The 20,910-nt window shown below is 39.9% G+C and overlaps 1 protein-coding gene across 3 annotated transcripts in view; it reads right to left on the minus strand.

Moving 5' to 3' along the window:
• The window catches only part of PRRG1 (proline rich and Gla domain 1), a 97,510-nt gene that overhangs the window by 35,031 nt on the left and 41,569 nt on the right, over window positions 1–20,910 (minus strand). For all 3 annotated transcript variants that reach the window (XM_007523211.3, XM_060182699.1, XM_060182700.1), the window contains exon 2: window positions 12,288–12,338. In XM_007523211.3, the coding sequence (XP_007523273.1) occupies window positions 12,288–12,297 (10 nt within the window). In that variant the 5' untranslated portion in view covers window positions 12,298–12,338. The remainder of the gene's footprint in view (window positions 1–12,287; window positions 12,339–20,910) is intronic.

Here is a 20,910-nt window from a genome sequence, read left to right on the forward strand (position 1 = left end):
GCCAGAACAATCCTGATTTTCATTCCATCTAGATAATAAATCCACCTTTAAAAAAGAAAACTACAACAGTCTAAGCCATTCATCTGTTATTGGACACCTAGGTTACTTCCAAGTTTGGGCTATTACAATGAGAATACCACTCAGCTATCAAATGAAATGAAATCACCTTCTTCCCCTCCTCTTGGATGGGGTCTGAAGGAAGCAGTTAACTGAGATCAGCCAAAAAAGAAGATGAATATGGAATGATTTCACTTGCAAGCAGTACTTAAGCAAGAACAGAAAGGGAAAATACAAAGTAAAACTTAGACTGCGCTTGGTGTATTACACCAAAGCAAAAGACTCTTGAGACGGAGGGCCGGGAGTGTGCTGGGCAGGTTAAGCTTTGGGGTCCAGGTTAAACTTTGGGGTCCTGGTGAAAGATGGTGGAAAACGACTGACATTGAGGGTGAGTGTATTTTTGGAGACACCTATCCTGGTGAGATGAGAAATTTTACCTGTGTGTTGACAACTGTGTAAACCATTAGCCTCCTAATAAAAGGGGGACCATACAGAAAGCCACTCACAAGGGTTTTTTTTTTCCTCATGTACCTCACACTCACCTGTAAAAATGAATTACAGAGCCTTAGAATATTGTTAGAAGAAATCTTTATAAAACTTTGCTATGAAGGGAACTGAAAAAGAGACCAACAGTGACATTCCTAGCAGTACTTCTCACAGTTTAGCAGCAGCAAAACCCCATATAGAACCTGCTACCAGAGACAGCTGCCTTGAGCTTGTGGTCTCTGGCTTCAGGCCTGGGGGTAGAATTAACACCTTTTAAAAAAATCTTGCTCAGGAGAGACAGCATAATGGTTATGATTTTCATGCTGGAGACTCTGAGATCTCGGGTTCACACTCCAGGACTACCATAAGCCAGAGCTAAGCAGTGCTCTAGTCTCTCTATCTCTCTTTCCCTGTGTGTCTCCCATTAAAATAAATGAAATATAGTGTTTTTTTTTAAAAAAAAGATTTCTCGTGAGGTCAGGTAGTGGTGCACTTAGTTAAGTGTTCACATTATAGTGCACAAGGCCCCAGGTTCAAGCCTGTAGAAGGAAAGCTTCACAAGCAGTGAAGCAAGGCTGCAGGTGTCTCTATCTCCCCCACCCCTCTCAATTTCTGTCTCTATCCAATAATAAGTAAAAATATTAAAGATTTCTTACTGAACACCTTTTTAAGGCCCTTGATATTTATAAATATCAAAGAAAAATTATAAGCTTTTTTGCTATCTGACTTCATGGCCCTTTGCTTCAAGTGACAGTCCAATGAATCAGCTTTCTAGTCACTAGTCTTATTTATACCCTCTGAAATGGAGACAGTTCTCCTTAAAGCAGGTCAGCTAATACATGAAGAGAGCAACTGATTTCCCTTGAGATTTCTTTTTCTCTGGGATAAAAATGTCTAGTTCCCTCACCTACAGGTCATATCAAATGGATGGGAATCTCTATACCAGCTTTAACTCATTAAAAAAAAAAATCAAAAACCAGTGTCATATACTGTTAGAAATGGTTAGGCAAGTGTAAAACTAATAAGGATTATCTGCTTCCTTGTTTGCTTTTTTAAAATTTTATGTGAGAGAGGAGATCAGACTACTGTTTTGCTCTGGCATATGCATTATCAGGGATAGAACCTAGAGCCTCAGGGATGCAAATCCTCTCCTTTAACATTGAGCTATGCCCCGGGGCTGTTACTTCACTGTTTTAAAATATAATAGATATGTTAGTGCACTGTAAGATATCCCTGACTTGAAGCAGTTTTCTTCAAGATAAATAGGTGACAATAATGCATTTTGATCTTTTAAGAGAAAGAGATAAAATTCTCCTGAAGAAAATGATTTTCTTATAAACTCTCTAGACAAAAAGGGGAAAGTGAAGGATAAAGTGACTAAGGAGTATGACTGAAAGCAGGCCAAATGCCAAGTCGTACAGCTCTTCTAATCCCAGCCTAATGAAATGACCAGGAGCTTTCCACAAACACCTGCTGTATGATTCCTATTCTGGGAGGAAAGGTAGTGCTGAAAACTCCATGGAGTAAGCTAGCAAGTCCATTTTCTCTTTCTTGACACATCCGGTAAATAAATGACTCCATCTGGGAGGTAGCAAAATAGTGCACCTGGATAGTACACCTGCTCTGCCATACTGTGCACTTGTCCCAGGTTCAGGTCTGGTCTCCATAACACTGGAAGAATGTTAGTGCTGTGGTGTCTTTCCCCCTCTGTCTCTATCTAAAAAAGCCAGCCTGTCAGCCCTGAACTAGGAATCCCTAGCGAGGAGACAGACACGACAATACACACACACACAACCTAGAAAATGAAACTGATCAATAGGAAAAGAAAAAAACATATATATATCACTTATTTCTGCCATGTATTAGGAAATAGAAACTGTGGCAGAGCATTTGCCAGTTCCCATCAAAATAATCTGGAAATCTAATAAATTCTGCCAGAATTCAGATTCTTTTTCCAGTATGGAAACAAAAGACAAGGTGGCAACTTGGACTTAAAGGTTAAGAACAGATGTTCTCTTTCTAAAACACTAGCTTATTTCTAAGATTAAATGAAGGGCTTTACTTTGGACTTAACACACTAACGGAGTGATGTTTGAAACTGAATTTTACCACCTCCCCTGCCTGTTCCTCATCAGATTACATGTTAGCTGTGAGGAACCAAGTGTATGCTAGCATCCAAGATCACATACTGTCATATGCGTAAAGGATATGAGTGTGCTTTGAAGAGCTATTCAAAACAGTTTTTCTTAGTAAAGAACTAAAGGAAAACCCAAAGTATTTTCTCTAGACTCAGTGAAAGCAAGTCTTTAAATTTAAGACTGATACACACACCCACAAAATAAGTATGTTTATTCAAAAATTGTTGATATGTTTTCATGATTTCCAAATAAATACCTCTCACCCAAACTTCCTCTCCAGAAGAAACTAAAAATGAAACAAGATGGCTTCTCAAGCAGCCCCCTAAATTACAGCCTTTAGCCAAAACATACAGTTGAGTAATATTTTAATGCAATGCAAGACACTCAAACAGACATTTTAATGCCAACAATCTTTAGGCAAGTGTAATCATGTCCATTTGTTGGAAAATAACAGGTGATAAAGCTTGGAAAGTAACAGTCCACTTAGTAAAATCTCTACTCTGATTATTTAATCAGTTCTCTCTCATTGGGTATGACTTCAGTGAAGCTGCTGTATTTAAAGTCGCAAGTATATTTACATTTTTATTTTATTAGCAAACATTTACTATACATAGCCTATGTACAATGAGAGCATGACATGTCACAAAGATGAGCAGTAAATGGCTTTGCCCTCCAGGTTCTTCAGGGCCAGACAAAAGAAATGGATACATAGGAGGTCTACTGCTAAGCTGAACATGGTGCCTTTGGTACTATGATGACTTATTTATTGTCCTGGCACCTATTCTGGGTGGCAGAAAGTCTGATCTGGTGCCCTGGTTTTGATATAGGACGTCATAACGGCAACAACAGCAGTGCCATCAAGAATAACAATGAACCTAACATTTTCTTAACTATACTTCAGGGCTTATTGCTCTAAATGCTAGCTTTAGAATTCCCTATGTATTTCCTTCAGCCTCTGAGAGAAATACCTATTCTTCATGGTTACTTTTCCTACCTATTTTTACCACCTATTTCATTGGGGGAAAAAACCTTGAAGGCATTATATGTTGTGCAAGTATGTACAGCTGAGTATTGTTAAATGGGAAACTGGGGAATGTTATGCATGTACAAACTATTGTATTTACTGTTGAATGTAAAACATGAATTCCCCAATAAAGAAATAAATTTTTTAAAAAAAGAATTCCCTATGAGAACAGGGTTGGTCAGGGAAAGGAGGACAGACGTCCTCATATTGCCAGGAGCTATGACTATTTGAGTAACAAATAGTCCCTCATTGGTATCCCAGGCACATTAAATGGTGCACATAGGGGCTGGCAAAATAGCTGGCTTCCTGTGCCTGCTTTACCAGGCATGCAACTCAAGTTCACGTCTAGCCCCCACTGTGTCCGAGGAAGCTTTGGTATTGTGTGTCTGTCTCGTCTGTTTTATCTTAGAAGTTGACCTGAAGCTGTGAAGCTCTAGTGGTTTGGAAAAAAAAAAAGTGCACCTCAAATATACATTTAAATGTAAGAAAGAGCAAACAGGTGGTGGGGGTGTTATAAACCCTGCCATGTGTAAACTTGCAATAATCACATCAATCTCACAGTTGTGACTGAGGTGATGTATGCAGAGTGCTGTGCTCTGGACATATGGCAAATGGCTCTCATCAGAATGACTCCATCACTATCATGTGGTCAATTAGTCCATGAAAGGGAAAGCAAGAGATTGACTAAGCAGATAAAAGAAAAAAAAGTGCTTTAAGATACAATGTGCAAGAGCATAGGAAAGGTTACCTGGCGGGGAGGCTGAATGCTGAACCCCAAAGATGCATGGAGGTTCGGAGGTGATATACTAGTCTTAGAAAATACTACTGAGGGCAGAAGGAGACAGGCCTTTTGAGAGTTTAGAATAGGTTCCAACCCCTCTCGCATGAAGAAACTATAGGAATCAATGATTATAATAATAATTCTGAGTCATCCCAAAGGACCATAAGATGTTTAGGAAGGCAGTTAATTATATATTTTAATTTAGAATGGGTTCCATAAAATAGCCTACACATAAAAATATCTTTTAAAAAAGGCTTTTAAGGGGCCGGGTGGTGGCACACCTGGTTGAGCACATGTATTACAATGCGCAAGGACCCAGGTTCGAGTCCCCAGTCCCCACCTGCAGGGGGAAAGCTTTACAAGTGGTGAAGCTGGGCTGCAGGTGTCTATCTCTCTCCCTCTCTATCACCCCCTCCCTCTTGATTCTGGCTGTCTCTATCCAATAAATAAAGATAATAAAAATAAATAAATAAATAAAAAGGCTTTTAATTATTTTACAAGCAAGCATCAGCAGTCCAAAAAACATTTATTCAAATGGAAAGCTTGTTACCAGACAATGCTGTATACATGCTGGTATAGCAAAGATTGAATCTATGAGTCCACATGCTACTAAGCAGGAGACTATTTTTCTTTCGGAGTTAAGAGTTTGTTTAGTTGTGAATTTCTCATCAAAAATTGCAGGACACGTTAAGCAGTTCATTTATATGAGCCTTCTGTTTGGCACATGAAAACTGTCTTCTGAAATTATTTTGTTGAAATCTAAAAAAGTCAGTACACATTCACCACTTTACTGAGGCAAATGAAAATGTAGGAAAAAGAACAAAATTAAGTGGGGTTGGTCTGGTATGATGGAAAAATCCTGCATTTGCAATCAGGATGTCTAGATTCCTATGCCAGCTCTGGCCCTAACCCCATGCATGACCTGCAGGTGTTCCTGAAGTAAAGGAATTGGGTGTTATCTTCAGGTCTTTTCAAGTGAGGTGGGTGTGGTTTTTATAATTTGAAGAAGTTTTATTAAGTAGTAATGATGAATCATATCCAAATTCTCCTGTCACTCCTGTGACAACTGTCTTGTAAATAAGCATTTCCTTAAAGTGGCCACAAAAAGGAAGATAACTCAAAAGAAATGACAAATCAGCCAGTTACCCTCCCTACCCAACTCTGTGCTGAGATTTAATTTAAAAGAAAAAACAAATCTTATGAAGTGCCACACTCTCAGTTCCTTTTCTTCTTCCAGTTTTGATACTGCTGGATACTGCTATTTACTCAGCTGAACATGCTTGCACAACATATAATGCCTTCAAGGCTTTTTTCCCCCCAACGAAATGGGTGTTAAAAATAGGTATGAAAAGTAACCGTGAAGAATAGGTATTTCTCTCACAGGCTGAAGGAAATACCCTGTCCAAGGAAAAGTCTCACATCTGAAAGTGGCATTTCACTAAAAAACAAAAATCAAGCGAACCAAAAAGATGCTATCTGGATCATCTTCCTAATTAGAAAAGTGAGAAACAGAATACACCTTAATTGTATTTTACCACTGTAAAATACCTATGGATGAAAAGTAAAGAATGTTTTCGTAGCACATCAGTTTATACTCTTCCCAGTTTGCTACATGTTGTGCCTGCCCCTGCGTCCGACTAGGTTATCACAAAGTTGCTGTGTAAGTAGAATGGCATATAGTGTGTGTTTCCATGTGAATCAGGGCGCTTAACCCCACTCAAGAAATCAGACATTTAAAGGTTCAGGATTAAGTTGGTGAGAGTAGGATGTCTGAGTATTTCAGAGTGATTGTTATTAATATCTTCTGGAGGCACATAGTGAAATGCAAGATAACAGGCAGGTTTCTGGAAACAAGTTTGAATAAAATAACAGAAAAGGATTTCTAAGAGAAGACAAAAAGAGGTACATGTGTACCTAAAAAATCAATTTTTTTCTTCAAAACAAATGAGTCCCCCAGAGTGAGTCTAGCTGACTCAATATGGCTTCCCTAAAAGCTCTATTTTAGAATATGTATTCAGATGTCTTAATGACTTTTATGCTTTGTACAGAAATGAGATTCAGAAAAATGGTTTAACAAATTCTCCCAGGACTGGAAAATGGCTTACCCTGTAGAGTGCCCACTACCTACCATGTGTGAGGACCAGGGTTTGAGACCCTGGCCATGATGTGGATGTACCATGCAAGGTGGAAGCTTTATGAGTGGTGAAGCAGTACTTTTGTATCTCTCTTTCTCCTTATTGTCTCTGTCTTCCTCCCTACCTTTCAGCCTTGGCTTAAAAAAAAAAGATTATGCAGGAGTGGTGGAGTCATGAAAGTGTAGAGCCCCAAGAATAACCTTCGTGATAAAGTAGACTTGCCAGGAAAAAATAATGGTTGATGTCAACTTAAAATAAATTTGTATTGCTATTACAGAATTATGAAAATAGGGGCTTAGGATAAATTGGTGACATCTCAACTACAGAAGCATACAAATTCTACTGTAGTAAAAACAGTCTCAGATCTAATAAAACCCAGAAAATGAAATAATCAATTCTGTTAAATGTGTGCTTTCACCTGAACTATAAATCTGGGAGTAGTTCAACAAAATCAGATATTATGTTATATTTATGTCACTTTACAAGGTTTGTAGTTTGAACATTCATTCCTCGGAGGTGCATGAGTAGATTTAGAGTTTAGGATTGGCCTGAGCAGTGCAGCAATAGTGAATCAAAGAGAGTTAAGTCACTAAAAAAATGAAGAAAAATTATCTGTATAAAAAAAAAATGACGGAGTATACTGTGGTCTGCTCTGGTTAAGAAAGCATGGTGGATTTCTTCTAGAAACTTTGCTATTAAGGTAAAGACAGTGCAATTATTAATAACTGCATATTAGGCTAAAGGACCATAGATTACTGCTCTGGCACTTTAGAACATGCAGTAAAAGAAGTGTGTTCTGACATGAAATTGCTTTGTAGAGTACTGAGACTTGTCATTTTTGTCATGAATGTCATAGCTGTTAGGAGGGAAGAAGTGATGATAAAAAGGTAGATGCAAGTTTTTGTTTCCAGCTAAATTTAAATTATCTTAGCAGTCAGTATTTTAGTGGAATGTACATTTCTTTTGTGAGCTCCACCCCCCACCAAAAGATTTTGTGATTATGGCTGGGGATGGATGTAGCTCAGTGGGAGAGAACATGGTCCTCATTTACGAAGTCCTGGACTCAATCCCTGACATCAAAAAAAAAATTCTTTGTGATTTGTCTAGTAGATATAAGTGCTCTGTGAAGATGTCAATTTGCTACTAAATCTTAAAACATAATTTTATTTACATATACTGCATTTTTGTTTGTCTTCTCAAACTATTCTCATCTTCCACCATGCATTGTAGTCTTTGTGTGACGAAAAACCACAAAGTGGGGGGGTGGGGGCACACCTGGGTGCATGTTACCCTGAGAAAAGACCTTCACTAGTAGTGAAGCAGTGCTGCAGGTGTCTCTTTCCTCTCCATCTTCCGCCTTCCCTGTTTCTGTCTCTATAAAGAAAAAACAAACTAAAAATAAAATCTACAAATAATTAAAAAGAATTAAAACTTTAACAGGTCAATAATGTTTTAACCCCTTGTTTTTGACACCTCTCGCTGCGGGTTGCCTACAGCAAACTTCTGCACTGCATCATCCCTCTAGTTATGCCCCTTGATCTTGTGAACCAATTGCTGCCTCTGAATTGCCACGATCATGGACCATTGCTACTCAAGGATTGTGAGAGCTGAGGCACTCTACTCTGATACACATGTGTTTTATATGTTGCCATAAACAGTGGTGAATATTGAGCCGTTTCATTTGCCTATCTGTTCAGTTCCCCATGCTCTGAGAAACACATGAACATCATCACAGGTCTCAGAAAACATTTTCTTCCCTAAATTTCACAGCCAACAGGTCCTAAGTTTTTCACCTGTTTCATACTAAGTGGGCTATTCAGAACACAGTTTATTAAAATAAAATTAAAACTGGGTATGACATAAGAAGACCTAGGTTCACTTTCTGGTTCTCTATCAGCTGTGGTCTTTATATGAATCTTTTCTTTATTATTATTATTATTTATTTTTATTGTTGTAGTTATTGTTATTGATGTTGTCATTGTTAGATAGGACAGAGAGGATGGGAAGACAGGGCGAGAGAAAGATAGGTACCTACAGACCTGCTTCACCGCCTGTGAAGTGACTGCCCTGCAGGTGGGGAGCTGGGGGCTTGAACTGGGATCCTTATGCCAGTCCTTGCGCTTTGCTCCACGTGCGCTTAACACGCTGTGCTACCACCCGACCCCCTATGTGAATCTTTTCATAACAGAAAATGAAGACAATTCTTATTTACATCATTGTATTCTCTGACAACTCAAATAAGATAATATAGAAGAAATACCTCTGAGTTGCTAAGTGCTCTACCTAAAGCTGTTAATTTCATAAAAGTTTTATGTTGTTAAAAGTCCTAAATATCCAAAGGAATCTAGGACGAGAGGTCAGTGTTCAAGTCCTGGAACATGATGGTGGAGAAGGACTTAGGTGGGGGGTTACTGTTATGTGGAAAACTGAGAAATATTACACGTAACAACTACTGTGTTTACTGTCAACTGTAAACCATTAAAGTCCCCCAATAAAGAACAACAACAAAACAATCTCACCAATGTGTCCTGGAACCTTACTTCTCCAGAGCCCTACCCCAAGTTGGGAAAGATAGAAACAGGCTGGGGTTATGGATCAACCTGCCAATGCCCATGTCCACGAAGAACAATTAGAGAAAGCCAGACCTTCCAACTTCTGTACTCCATAAAGATCTCTGGTCCATACTCTCAGAGGGATAAAGAATAGGGAAGCTCCCAATGGAGGAGATGGGATATGGAACTCTGGTGTTGGGAATTATATGGAATTGTACCCCCTCTTATCCCACAATCTTGTTAGTCATTAAATCACTAACAAAAAAAGTAAATAAATTTTCTTCTGGGGGTTGGGCGGTGGCACAGTGGGTTAAGCGCATGTGGCACAAAGCACAGGGACCTAAGGATCCCGGTTCGAGCCCTCGGCTCCCCACCTGCAGGGGAGTCGCTTCACAGGCGGTGAAGCAGTTCTGCAGGTGTCCATCTTTCTATCCCCCTCTCTGTCTTCCCCTCCTCTCGCCATTTCTCTCTGTCCTATCCAACAACGAACAACATCAACAATGGCAATAATAATAACCACAACTAGGCTACAACAACTAGGGCAACAAAGGGGGGGAAAATGGCCTCCAGGAGCAGTGGATTCATGGTGCAGGCGCCGAGCCCAGCAATAACCCTGGAGGGAAAAAATTTTTTTTTCTTCTAAGATAGTTTTAATTACTCCATCCAATATCAAAGAATACTAATAAGAAATTCACCTCTATTTTAACCAAAATATGGTTTTCTGGCTATGGTCTTTGTTTTTATGCCTCCTTAATTAATGAGGTTAGTGTCATGCCTTTGTGACATTTTCCATGGCTGTCACTTTGGATGCCCAGCTCGAACTGTGCCTGTGAGGATCTTTGGCAAATCCAGTAAAAACTTCATTGTACACTGCCAGAAAGAAGGAAAAAAGCACACAATAGCATCCTTTTTCCACCACTAATAGTGTTCGCAATTACCAAGTATAACCAGTCTAACCAAGCAAACCTCTTAGCATGAAAGATATACTTTTCGAGACCCAGAACATTAAGGACATTTTTAAAGTGGCTAGCACAGTCAAAATGCTATTACATACATGCCTCCCTGTGTAAATGAAAATTTTTAGAGCACTTTCCTTATCTCCAGGTTGGAAATGTGCCTATCTTTGCAGATTACATGATGGTGTCCTGCCATTTAGCAAGAACTCAATTAAATGCCTGGCATTTTAGATAAATGCGGGCTAAAACAACACCTCTTAACATAAGTACCTAATGACCTCCTTGGCTAATGACCTGATGGTCGTTTCTGAAAAGGAAGTATTGAAAATAGAAAGTGCTGCTCTGTCTCAGTGGAACTCTCTTCTGCAAGTAGCCACAACAAAATCCAACAATCAGGGATGGGATACGGAGACCTGGTGGTGGGAATTGTGTGGAGTTGTACCCCTCTTATCCTATGGTTTTGTTAATGTCTCCTTTTTTAAATAAATAATTTTTTTTAAAAAATCATGAATTTAGTAACACACATACACACACAAAAATCCAACAATCAAAACAGTCTCCAAATATTGGACTGTCACAAAAAGTCATAATGTATCCGTCTATGTTTTTCTATACAAAAAAATTGTGTCATGACTTTACCAACAATCCAGTAGAATTGAATCTTGAGATTAGGTGAGAACCAAGCGACAGTGAGTTGCTCTAGAAGCTTCAGTTAGCCACTAATTTGGAATTAGGACACAGCGCAGAATAGTCCTAAAACTCTAACCACTTAAAAATTTATTACTTTAAAAAAAATCTCTGAACTTTGAGAAACTGGTATGTTTTGTTTGAGGAAGAACCAAAATCTCTGAGGCTAATCAATCTTCAAGGGAAGTTTTGGAAAAAATGTGGAAAAATCTAACCTAAAAAGACTCAGAAAAACATTTTCCATGATTGATTAATAATCCTTGGGGAAGCCTACTGGGGTCCATACTAAAGTACAGTGAGTAAGGTGCCTAGGATGCAAAACATGAAGAACCATTTTCTGCCAGCCCAGGAGGTAGTACAGTGGATGAGGCACTGGACTCTCAAGCATGAAGTATCACATTCAGTCTTGGCATCTATGGCCCAGAGTGATGCTCTAGTTTTTTATTTATTTATTTTTTAATATTTTCCTCTTCCTCCTCTGGGTAAATCTTTTCAGAAAAAGCATTATCTATCAGTTGCACAGCCTTGGTCCGTTTTCATGCTGTCTAACAATCACATCTGATCAAATTACTTCCATTCAGCTGTTAAAGAGACAGAACCTATGCAGATAAACTTATTCAGTAAGGGCAGCAGTGAGTAGATACCACTGCTATTGAGTTTTCAACATGCTTTCACTGGTATTATCACATTATGCCAACCACAACTTCCTGTGGCTAGAAATGCAGGATGTATTGATCCCATCTCAGAGTCTCAGAGATGGACAAACAAGTTTAAGTGAGTTGTAGGATTTGATCAATGTAGCAGACTTAGAAATTGAATTCAAACTGCTGATTCTATACTTTATGCTACATCACACAACACCAAGCCTTCCTCTGAGGTCCTTTACAGCATCTGACTGTATGGTCTCTATCAGGATTATTTATAAAGTCACTGAAATACTGGCAATATTAGCAACAAAACGACCTATGACTCACTGAATGTAAATCGTATTATGAGAAAGGAATGGCAGAAGGGTTTTGTCTAGTAGTACATAATGCCAAGCATTATCACTGTAAGCAAAACCAAAAACAACCTCATAGATGATTTTTTACTACTGCCATTGGTTGCATGGAATAATCTTTTTGTTTGTTTTTACTATTATCAGTAATTCTTAAAAAGCACTAGAAGTGTGTGGGCAACATTACTGGGAGTTACAACGCACTTGGATTACTGAAGATCTATATTATATTGTGTCATTTGGACTTCTTTCCTATACTGGGAGGGAAATATCCAGAAAAAGCGGGGGGGGGGGATGGAATCTTTGTCAGTGAGTAACATGTGGTTTGTCTGTCTTTTTCTACAGAGTCCAGCTCCAGACAAATACAATTTAGGTGTCCACAAAAAAACTTCTTGAGTTGCAAATCAAATATCCTGGATACAGTGAACTAATGTGGAGACAGCCTAAATTATTTAAAAGTAAAGAGAAACTTACTCCTCCCCATGTTTTCTTGTGGTCTCCGACAGCTCCCCGGACAATGATTCCCTGCACAAAACACGATATATACACACAGTCAGATTCACAGAGGCTGAACCTATATAGAATATAAACCCACTAAAGCTGATGTGGTCAACATGAGCACTCTATTTCAGAGGGTTCCAACCTGGCCCCCTTACCATCAGTGTTTTCTCCATCACAGTTATCTTACTTCATAGGACGAGACCATAGTACTCTAGAAGCATGGGTGCTATATTAATTTATTGTAGCTTTGATTAGCTGACATTAGTTTCTGCCCTTGCCAAATTAAAAAAAAAGACAAATTGTTTGTTTATCTCTTAGAAAGGTGGTGGTTGATATAAACAAAAAGACGGTGCATGAAAATATCAAAATGTCCAGTTTTAATAACATTCCTAGCATGTTATTAGTTTGCCTATCCCTGGTCTCTCTTCAATTATCATTCTGTAACAAATCCAATAGTCCTTGTAGTGTAACATTTTCCTAGGTGTCAAACAGCAGTGTCCCCAATCAAATTACCCGCGACAGAGTTATTACTAATAAAAACCGTGAAACAATAACCATGAACCTACTGAAAGCATAAAATTTTGAAGGAAAAATTATACACTGCAAACTCAGGCATTGAGGGAAAATTCTCTTTTTAAAAGAACTCTGTTTTTAAAAGGTGAAAATCCACAGAAGCAAACTGATAGCAAACTGCTTCCTTTTCTGACTGGCTTCAATCATAGTGCTAGCAAAATGTTCACTCATCGCATTCCCAGTATGGAGCTAAGCATCAGAGAAGCAAAAGGGTAAGACGAAATCTATCTGCTGGTTAAGGAATGGATACCTTACTGGAAGTTGAACATACAGGGGAGCGCTATTACAGCCACATAGGTTATTCCTGACTTTAATCTCTCTCACAGACCAACTAGCAAAAGATGATGCCACTGTGAGAATTCCAGGATCGAGGGTCAGAGTGAAGCACTCCACTGGATAAGAGACCTTATAAGGGTAAGTGAGATGGGCACACTGACAGCACTGCCCCTGTGTGCTGGCAAAGTGTCACACAGAAAGCCCTCCTACCCCGGGACTAGGTTTTCTATCGTGAGAAGCCCAGTGTGGATACCCAACTCCCCGAGCATGTGGGACACTTTCCAGCAGGCTCACCAGGTCTTGTGTGGTCCCTGGAGGGACCTTTGGGACCGGACAAGTGAGAGGATCAGAGAGAGATGGAGAAGGTGGAGGGGAGGCGGGGGGCCATTAACAACCAGTACTCAGGTCTCAGTAGATATAGCATTCTTGCTTGCAGCAGCAGCACAGCAGAAATCCTAGCCAGCAGTTCGAGCCATCTGTAAAGCTGAGCCAGTGGCCCCCTTTGGTCAGAGAGCTTAGCTGGCAGTTTTGCCTGATCCAGACTCCCAGTCAATGGGTGGTATTGGCAGGAGAGGCTGTTCTACTGCCCTGCCCAGGAAGGGAAAGGAATTCCTAGCCCCATCCAACTGCTGAACATGGCCTCTAGCCCTGCCTGACTAGTCTTGGAGGCCTGACCAAAGAGCTAGAGCAACTGTACAGCCCACCCTATAGCCCAACTTCGTCAGGGAGCCAAGCTAGCTGTCCTGTCCAACTGTTGGAACAGCTTTCCCCCTGCAGGTGGGGGCTGGGGGTGTGAATCTGGGTTCTTGCACATTTAACATGTGTGCTCAACCAGGTGCACCACCACCCAGCCCTTGTGGGGAGATTTTTAATCAATACACACACAACCAAGGAATAAACTAGGATAACACGAGGGTCCCAGCCTACAACAGTACTAAAGATGTAGCGCTCTGTCTATAATCCTACCCAGCCACGGTGTCCAGCCTCCAAATCTTTGACAAGCAGCTCAGCCTAAAATCCTGCCCAACTGCTGAGCACAGCCAGCAACCTTGCACAGGCAAGAAGCTCAGCCAGCAACCCCACCCAGTAACGGAGCACATAGCTCTACCCAACAAGAAGCCCAATCAGTGGCCTTGCCTAACAGCAATCACCAGCCTGACAAATCCAAAAGGAAATGGAAACTATCAAAACAAGCCTTAGAGCTGAAGAATACAATGACTAGAGGAGGATTCAATGGGTTAAAATTAATGTAGTGAATCCCTATCAAAAATGACATTAAGTCTTAAATGGGTTCTTGAAAACTATGATTTTTAGTGGAACAAGATTTTACCATAGGTTTACCACAGTTTAATTGTTCTACTTGTAAGCACAAAAATGTCACCGAACTTCTAAATGAAAACTTCAAGCACTTGTAATATTAAAGGGTAATGTGCTCATTCATTCACTCATTCACTCATTCATTCATTCATTCATTCATTCATTCATAATCTTATTCCAGTTTAAGCAGCATAGGACAACAGATGAGACCCAACTTGGAAAGGATGGCTTTCCATCACAGAGTATATATACTCACACTCACTCAGACTGGCACAGATGAGACTCATCAATGAAGCAAACGTGGTGACCAGGCTGTGGCACACATGGTTAAGCGCACAGATCACTGTGTGCAAGGGTCTGGGTCCAAGGCTCTGGTCCCCACTTGCAAAGGGAAAGCTTCACAAGTGAGGAAGCAGGGCTGCAGGTGTCTTTCTGTCTCTTTCCCCCCTCTATGTCCCCCTCCCCTTTCAGTTTCTCTGTCTCTATCCAATGATAAATACATAAATGAAATTTGAAATAAAAATAAATAAATAAGCTAATGTGCATATATAACAACACTTAAGAAGACCCAAGCATTCAAGGAGAAAACAAGGGCCACACAGACAGTATTACCTGCAAGAAATAGATTTTTTTCTCACCAACATTATTACAAAACAACATTGACCAAAATGGCCTTACTAGGACTCACTATAATGTAAATGACTGAATTATCAAGTCAAAAGACACCTAGACACCTGGTACAGTGCACACATTACTATGCTGGAGGACCTGGGTTCAAGTTCCCAGTCACAATCTGCAGGAGGGAAGCTTTACAAGCAGTAGAGTAGTGCTAAAGATGCCTTTCTCTAAAAGAATGGCCAAAAGGGGGGAAATGACCACTGGAAACAGTGGCATCATGAGGAGTCCTAGTGAAAACCCTAGTGGGGGAAAAAAGAAAATAAAGTGAATCAAAGCCAAGATCGCAAAATATGCTGCCTACAAGAAATTCAACTTTGATTTTAAGGAAACAGAACAGGTGATGATGGGTGGGTAATACATTTCACGTAAGTAGTAGTCAAAAGAAAGCAGAAATAGCTATTTTTGTCTCTGACATTTCAGATATTCCAGTAAATTAACTGAAAAATTAACTATGCCATCTAGTTTTATGTCATTGCATGCTGTAAGGTCCACACAATGAGTGTACTTGACAATGCATTTCTTGAAACATAACCTGGATGTTAAATGATGATGCCTGACAACAGATTTTAAAAATAGTCACAAGTGCAGGGTTGACAGCTATGGTTATGCAAAAAGACTCTCATGCCTGAGGCTCCAAAGTCCCAGGTTCAATCCCCTGCACCACCATATGCCAGAGCTGAGATGTGAGCTCTGGTTAAAAAAAAAATTAGTCACAAGAGACAAATAATTATATAGTAAAAGTAGGTCAGCTCTTCCAGATGTAACAATTGTAAATATTTATGCATCCAATACAAATTTGAGAAAGAAGAACAAAGTTGAAAGCATCACACTTTTTAATTTCAAACTATATCACAAAGTTCTATTGGGCTGTAATTTTTCTATGGAGAAATGAGTCATGATTTTTCCAACAACCCAACAGTAATCAAAGTAGATCAGTACAGGGTCTGGGAGATGATTCCATGTCAGAGCACTCAGAACTAGCATGTCTCAAGTCCCCCGGGTCCCAGGTATCACTGTACTTACTGCCACCACTTGCTAGAGCTAAAAGATGTTCTGGGTCCATCTCTCCCCCATTCTCTACCATAAAAATATGGTTCCCCCCCAAAAAATAGGTATGGTACTGGTATAAAACAGTCAAATAAGAACAGTCAAGGACCAAGAAGTAAACCCACACATTTAGGCAAAACTAACATTTTGTAAAGGAGCCAAGACTACTCCATAGAGGAAAAGATAGTCTCTTCAATGAATGGTGCTGGGAAAACTAGATATTCTCATGAAAAATAGAGCTAAACCTTAAATCAATGATAAAAATCAACTAAAAATTAAAGGCTGAGATGTAAGATGTGAAGTATAAAACCCCTCAAAGAAAATGGGAAAACCCTCGTCATTCTCTTTGTAGTGATTTGACAGCAAAAAGCAAACTAAGTAAATTGGACTACTTTAAGAAGTAGAAGCAAAGCAAAAGAAGTGGATCAATAAAATGGAAAATAACTTAAGGAATGGGAGAATATATTTTCAAGCCACATATCCAACAGAATACCAACATCCAAAAATGTACAATGAACTCATATAACTATTAAAAAATATAGACATCACTAGTCACCAGGGAAATGCAAATCAGAGCCACAATAATAACCACTATGATAACAGTGGAAGTTCTTCATAGAATTACAAAAAAAAAATGGCAAATTGACATGAATCCAGCAATTCCACTTCAGCAAAGAGTTAGAATCTGTATGTGGAAGATTTCTGTTACACCATTTTCACTGCATCACTACTTGCAAGAATCAAAACATAGAAAGATCTCCCAACATATGGTTGGACATACACACACTCACCAAAAAAAAAAAAAAGGGATCTAGTCATTTATAAAGATACATTCTGTCAATTGACAACATGAGTGAACTTTGACGGCATTATGCTAGGAAATAAATCAGAGAAAGGAGAATACTATATAACATGTGGAATCTTAACAAGTTCCTGGGACTGAGTGGTGTCACACCCAGTAGAATGCACATTACCATGTCTGAGGAACCTCAGTTCAAGCCTCCAGACCTGACCATCAGAGAATAAACTTCACAAGCAGTGGAGCAGTGCTGCAGGTATCTGTCTGTCTATCTACTTCACCCTCACCATATGTCAAAAAAAAAAAAAAAAAAAGCCATCAGTAGAAGTGGAGTCATAGTGCAGGTTCTGAGTCCCAGCAACAAAATTTAGTGGCAAAGAAAAAAAAATCCTAAAAACAGTGTAAACTGGTGATTGTAGGGAAGAGAGAATGGTGAAGGCTATTAAAAGGCACAAACTTCCAGTTTTAAGCTAAGTTCTGGGGGTAAATGTATAGCAAATAGACCCAAAATGCTCAATACAAAATAAATAAATGTGTGAGATGATAAATCTATTTGCTATTATTGGGGTAAATGTGTAAGGTGATAGATCTATTTGCTATTGTTGGGGTAACTAAACATTTCACAATATAAAATTATTGAACCATCATGTTGTACATCTTAAACTTACTCAATGTTACATGTCAATTATATCTCAATGTAGTCAAGGAGAGGGAGGGGTGTAGTTAAAGCATCATGGACCAGAGGTAATTAAGAGAATAAATAGCAGACTGAGACCTGATAAGAAAAGCCAAGAGGGAGTAGTCATGCACCAGTCAATCCAAAAGTAAATCACAAATTGAGACTAGCTGTGAGACACTGGAAAATAATTTTATAGCTCCAATTTTCCTTTTAAAAATATTTTTATTTATTTATTAAATACAGAGAAATTGCGAGGGAAAAGGGAGATAGACAGAGAGACACCTACAGCCCTGCTTCACCATTCGTGAAGTTTCCTCTCTGCAGGTGGGCACCAGGGACTTGAACCTGAGTCCTTGTGAACTGTGATGTGTGCACTTAACCAGGTGGGCCACCGCCTGGCTCCTATAGCTCCAATTTTCAAAGGCAGGGGTGGGGGAAAATTAGGTGTTTCATACACTGCCTTCCAAAGGATGTCAAAACCAGGGCTGTGGTCAAATGTAAGAAATTCTGTCTTTGGGTAAAGAGATAAAAACTAGAGCATCATTTTGGCACATGTAAAAACTAGGGATCAAAATTGGAACCTCATGCTTGAGAGTTCAATAGTTTTTTCGTTATGGGGGGGGTAATGGTTTGCAGTCAACAGTGATACAGTAGTTGGTACTGTGTAACATGTCTCAGTTTTCCACATAACAGAGTTCAATGATTTATGCACTGCAAACGTCATCATAGGCTGACTTTTCAGTTTATAAAATGCTACTGAATATGAGGAAAGTATAGTCTTTCAGTATAGTTAGTTATTTATTCCTTTTTTATAAGCAATCAACATTTCTCAAACATCCTGTTCTTAAGTCTCTGGACAAATGGACAAGAAAGCTGCTAATGCCTCTTGAAGTCCTAAAATTTCATTTTCTTTTTTAACAAGGTGTTAATTGCATGGACCATAAAATGAGTCAAGAAAGAAGTCAAAGTGGCTAGATGATCAGAGATTTTTGGAACTATAAGGAACTGTAAAAGTCATCAGGCTGAACTGAAGTGGAAGCCTGCAGTCCTACCCACTGGGATTTCTCCTTGATGCAACCCAGATTTACTTCAATAGAAACCCAGCACCACAGAAAGTTTAGCTCTGAAGCTAGTGGCTCCTGACCCTTTAGATCTTTAGATGAAGTATTCTGGGATAAAATTAGGAAACAGCAGAAGTGCTAACACTCATTCACAAGAAGATCCTTCACCTTTAAGGGGGGGGGGAGAAGGAAGAGGAGGGGAGGGAAAGGGAGCAGAGGGGAGGGGAGGGGAGAGGGAGAGAAATAAAAGATACCACAGCATCAAAGCTTTCCTCAATACATTGAGGGTCAGGCTTGAACCTGAGTCCCACGCATGGCAAAGCAGTGCACTATTCAAGTGAGCTATTCCACTGGTCCTATCATCCCAATTTTAACATCTAATGCAGGCACATAAAACAAGTGTTATATACAGCTAAATATAAGAGCTTTATCACTCCAGAAAAAAAAAAATACACATTCAGAGTTGGGGAAATAACACCGTGGTTTCTACAACAGACTTTCTTGTCTTCAGACAAGAGGTCCCAGAGGTCCCAGGTTCAAACACTGGCACTACCTTAAGACAGAGCTGAGCAGTGCTCTGGTAAGGGGGGAAATAACATGCTAGGGGCCGAGAATAGCTCACCTAGTAGAGCACACAGTTTACCATATATGAGGACCCAGGTTCAAGCCTCCAGCACTACACAGGAGCACCACGTATGGCAGTGGGGAAGACACATGCATGAACTGTGGAGTGGTGCTATGGTACCCCCCCCTTGTTTCATTCTGATATTAAAAGGGGGTAAGTGAGCCTAGTGGAAGTGGTGGAATTGTGCCAGACCCTCCCCGCCCCAAGTGTGCTAAAATGTAACACCTTAGAGTAAGTCATGAAAAAGTTAAGCAAGGGAATCATGTAGCTAAATTTGAAGATGTCTTGGCGCTGGAAGCACAGAAAAAGATTTGACTCTGAGAGTGGCATGGACAGGGACAATATTAGAGAAGCTAGGTGAATCTGGAAGGACTTCTTGTATTTCATTTCATTTCTTATTTATGCTTTAATACTTAATATCTTTTTGAAAAGAAGCAAGTCTATCTTAGTTGTATTAGGGAAGCCACAAAGGAAAGGGCTGTCAGGCATGGGCCAGGATTTTCAGAGGACGCCTCTCCAGAGGTCACCACGGCAGAGAACGGGCACCGCACTGGAGGTGATGCTCTTCTAGGGAAGATAAAACCAAGGAAGGAAAAATCATATTACCTGTCAGCTTGCCTCGCCTACTAGTTCAGAAGGAATCTTCCGAAGACAGTTCCCTTTCTTTACAGAGATACAGAGCTCAAGACCAACTACCTATATCAACTTACCCCCAAGGCCCCCAACCTGAACTCCTGGTTGCAGGTAACCTTCCTGGCCTCTGCTTCCCTTTGTTACCAGGATTTTCCTGCTCTGATCCTCTGTAGCTCTTATTCTATTCTTTCATCCGGACTGAGTCTCTGTGTGTACATGCATGTGTTTGCACTTCTGTTTTTATAAATTTTCAAAAATATTTTTACTTTTTTTTTTTTACTTAATTGGAGGAGAGAGACAGATAAAGTGATAGGGAAAGGAGAATGAAGGAGAAAGAGAGACGGTTGCAGCAGTACAGCACTCATGAAGTTGTCCCCTGCAGGTGGGTACCAGGGACTTGAACCTGGATCTTTGTGCACTGAAACACTTGTGTTCCACCAGATGCGCCACTGCCCTGTTTTTTGGACACCTAACAAACTAGGTGTCCAAAACCAGATGGGTGAGAAAGTTGTGATATATATATTATATTGCTCACAGCTATTAAGAATGATGAATTCACCTTCTCCATCTCAGATGAAGGCTGAAGGAATGATGTTAAGTGAGATAAGCCAGAAAGAAGAAAGAGAAGGATGAATATGGGATGATCTCACTCATGGGCAGAAGTTGAGGAAAAAGGAGTCAGGCGGTAGCACAATGGGTTAAGCGCACCTGGCGCAAAGCACAAGGGCTGGCATAAGGATCCCGGTTTGAGTCCCCAGCTCCCCACTTGCAGGGGAGTCGCTTCACAGGCGGTGAAGCAGGTCTGCAGTTGTCTATCTTTCTATCCCCCTCTCTGTCTTCCCCTCCTCTCTCCATTTCTATCTGTCCTATCCAACAACAAAGACATCAATAACAACAACAGTAATGTA

This window comes from Erinaceus europaeus, chromosome X (genome assembly GCF_950295315.1).
Source record: "Erinaceus europaeus chromosome X, mEriEur2.1, whole genome shotgun sequence".
NCBI classification, from domain to species: Eukaryota; Metazoa; Chordata; class Mammalia; order Eulipotyphla; family Erinaceidae; genus Erinaceus; species Erinaceus europaeus.